The sequence below is a fragment of the Engystomops pustulosus genome, chromosome 2 (assembly GCF_040894005.1).
Source record: "Engystomops pustulosus chromosome 2, aEngPut4.maternal, whole genome shotgun sequence".
NCBI classification, from domain to species: Eukaryota; Metazoa; Chordata; class Amphibia; order Anura; family Leptodactylidae; genus Engystomops; species Engystomops pustulosus.
Window position 1 is genome coordinate 17,944,982 of NC_092412.1, and position 3,602 is coordinate 17,948,583.

The following is a 3,602-nucleotide window of genomic DNA, read 5'->3' on the forward strand; positions in this document are numbered from 1 at the left end:
GAAACTTTGGAGCTTGGGTATTAGTCTGATAGACCGGGGAAGGACATTCCAGAGAATTAGTGCAGCTCAGGAGAAGTCCTGGAGACGTGCGTGAGAGGTCCAAATTAAGGTAGTCATTAATCTACTATCACTAGCAGATTGCTTACAATAGGCTTCTGTTATTCATAGTGTAAAAACTGAGACAAAATACACACATAAATTGAAACCAGTTTACCATGTAAAAGTGTTTTATTTTGTAAAATTGTTAACAAAAAATAAAAATAGTAATATTTGGTATAGCCATTAAAGGGGTATTCCCATGAAGACAAGATTCTTAAATATACTCAGAACAAGAGAATAACAGATTCTCTAATTCACTGTTATAAACAAAAATACAGCAATTCACAGATATAATCACAACCTCTCTCAATCAGTACTGGCGTTTACAATTTTGGTTTATCCTGGATACTATGTTAAATCTTTTGACTATGGTTAGATTCTGCTCATGAATAGCTTCTCCTCTCTGCACACTGCAGTGCTTCCTGCCCCTGCATTACAAGACCAGCTCAGACACAGGCACTTCCTTCCAGCAGGCAGCAGTGTGCAGAGACTTAGTCTACAAGCTACAGACAAATATGGTTTTCATAGCAGAGCTAACACTTTGTGTTGTAGGTGTGAGATCAGAGCTGAGAGTGTCATTGTGTGATATATCCATCTCATGGATCTCTTCATCTTTTATTGGAACTGTCTCATCTCTCTTTCTATGCGTCGGATACTAGTAGAATATTCAGAAGCTAAATAAAAGTGTATATAAACCCTGTACCCTAATACCCTAAACACGTTGTCAGCTCACAGGATCTCACAGCACTAGAGGGATCATAAAGTGTCTGCTTAGAGAGTCCTCGCCCACACTCTGGATTCTTACGCCAATCTGTTTTGGGTCTAGTGATAGGACCAAAAACAGCAATAAAACTGAGTAAAATTGTAAAGTAAGAGGTTAAAAATGTTCTTTATTGTGTAAACATCACTAACTATTAAATTAAATTGTTACTGAAACTGCATGGTGGATGCCATAAAACAGCCAAAAAAATTAGCCTGAAGGCCAAGACTTGCCCCCTTGGGGTGGGGTGAAATATCAAAGCATGAAGGGGTCACGATGTTAGTGCTAGGGGCTCTGTGGGGAGAGACTGTGAACAGTGGTTAACATTTGTGATATGGGGGGGGGGCAGATACTCAGGGAGGTGACAAGAGCTGTGGGTGACTGAGTAAATAAGGACTTTGGGGGGTAGGAAGCAGTAGGTTTGCAGTAAGGGGTAATAAAGTTACATGTAGGGCTGCTGCATATATTGGAAACATTCAGACAGTAGCTTCCTTAGCTCCTAAATCCCCCTCCCCAGTCACCTGGTCTGTGTTCTGGTGCAGAGTTGTCTGGCAGTAGCATCTTCTTCTAGTGAGGGAAGGAAGTCGATAATATTGTCTTCCCTCCTCCTCTTCTTCTCCGACCTCCAGCAGTGGAGTCAGTGCTGTACAGAGCAGCTTACCATAGAAGGAAGCAACATTACTGAGCAATGCTGCCACCTACTGTCCACAGTAATTATCTCTCAGCTGCAGCAGAGGGGAGATAATTATAGCATTTTCTTGATGGAGCCCAGTGTACCAGCAGCCCACTGCATGCTGGTAGACATAGGATGGGTCCCACCAGCTTCCTAGGCCTCTTCCCAAGTCACCACCCCATCTGCCCACCTGCTACCTAAGCCTCTGATGGTAACCCATTGCACCTCTCCAGATGGTAAGCATCCCAAAGGTACAATTAGGGACTACAAACTGTATACTGCCCAGGGTCCATGGTAGCCCTTATCCACCACAGGCAGCATCTATCACCATCACACACCGTTGGTAATCTCTGTCAGCTCCATAGAGATGAATGGAGCAGAATGGTCATGCGCGGCCAGCAGCTTTGATTCAGCTCTGTGTAAGGTGGCTGCCTATATATTTTGCTAGCACCATACAGTGGCACAGCTTTACATACATGGTAGATACCTCTATAATCTACAGTACAATCATTAAATTTCAGATGTAGTGAAGTGCCAATTATATCTAGCCATGTCTTCTCTGAATGTAATGAGAATGGAGTAAAAAGAGAACACTGCAACCCTTGCAGCTGCATATTTCTCTATTGCGCACTTACTTTAGACTGAATTTGTGATGCCTAAATTGTAAGACTTTGAAGTAGATCGAAATGTTGTACTGCAGATTATGTGCCCTCCTGGGTTATGGGCCCAATCACCGCTGTGGCAAGTACGACCCTTTATAGTAGGCGATTGGAATATAAACAAATAAACGTAAAGTACAGTATATCCATCATCATCTTGTTTCCCTATAATATCAATTTAAAGTTGAGTTCCTTGATAAAGAACAAAACCTTCTCATAGGTTTTCCGAAAACCTCATCTCTCATCCCATAGATTAAAGGGCTGACCAATCGGGGGAGACACATGAACAATATAAAGTTAATCAATGTGATATAAGGGAATATTGTCTGCAAATATGTTTCAGTAAATGTAGAGGTAAAAAAGAGCATAGAGAAGAGGAGCTGAAATATATGGAGCAGGACCGTCTTTCCAGCCTTTGAAGCAAATTTCTCGGAGTCCATCCTATGAGCCACCAGACTAACCTGAACGTAGGTGTAGGCAACGATGATTCCTACCACGGTAAAGCCGAGAACATTGCTCAGTAATCTGAAGGTGATCTGAAATTCATTGGCGATCAATGTTCTCCAGTCACAGATGGCATTTAGAAGAAAGAGCTTCTTGTCGACAGAGATATAATAGGCAACAAAGTTGACAAGTTGTGGGATCATCCCCACGATCCACATGTTGGCCATCGCCATGCTGGATCTTTGGGCATTACATAACTCGACATGTCTTAATGGGTGGCAGATTGCAATGTAGCACTCCAAAGACATGACGGCCAGATTATATGGAGTCACATTGCACACACATGTGGAAAAGCTGATGATGACGAAACATACGGGAATGGGCATGGGGATAGCATTCGTGCCTAATATAAAGAGTAAAATTGAGATGAAAAGGTAGGCCCCATCAGTCAGAAGCATGTGAATGAATAAGATGTAACGCATGGTCTCCCTGACATGAGGACTAGTGAAGAAGACATTGAGGATGATGACCATGAAGTAGATGAAGACAACAAGGATGAGAATCATTGAAACGTTCATGGTAATCCTTAAGATCGCAGACATCCTGAAGGCTTGGACTGTCATGTTGACATTGCTTTGAGTGGAGTTTACCATCCCTTGATCTTCAGATTATATTAAGTCTGAAAACAAGAGATTGTGGGTTAAAAAAGTGACTAAAATCTATAGTATTCATGTTCTATACATGAGATCTATGTTCTAATCCAGTAAGACTGTTCTTCTTATAACGATGTGACCACCTTTACCATAGGTTGACTTTGACTTTTAGGGATTACGGGTTTTTATAAAACCAACCACAACAATTCACAATATAATAAGATGGAGAGGGGGGGGGGGGGGGGCAATAGACTGGGGGCCAAATCTGCAGCACAAATCTCTGGTGTCTCTTCAGTCAGAAAACTCTATAAAAA

At 41.9% G+C, this 3,602-nt stretch overlaps 1 protein-coding gene across 1 annotated transcript; it reads right to left on the minus strand.

Annotated features, from left to right (window-relative positions):
• Positions 1 to 2,364: 2,364 nt before the first annotated feature.
• On the minus strand, positions 2,365 to 3,288 carry LOC140117013 (odorant receptor 131-2-like). The gene has a single exon (XM_072133444.1). It carries the CDS (start codon positions 3,286 to 3,288, stop codon positions 2,365 to 2,367), a length of 924 nt encoding a protein of 307 aa, XP_071989545.1.
• Positions 3,289 to 3,602: the final 314 nt, after the last annotated feature.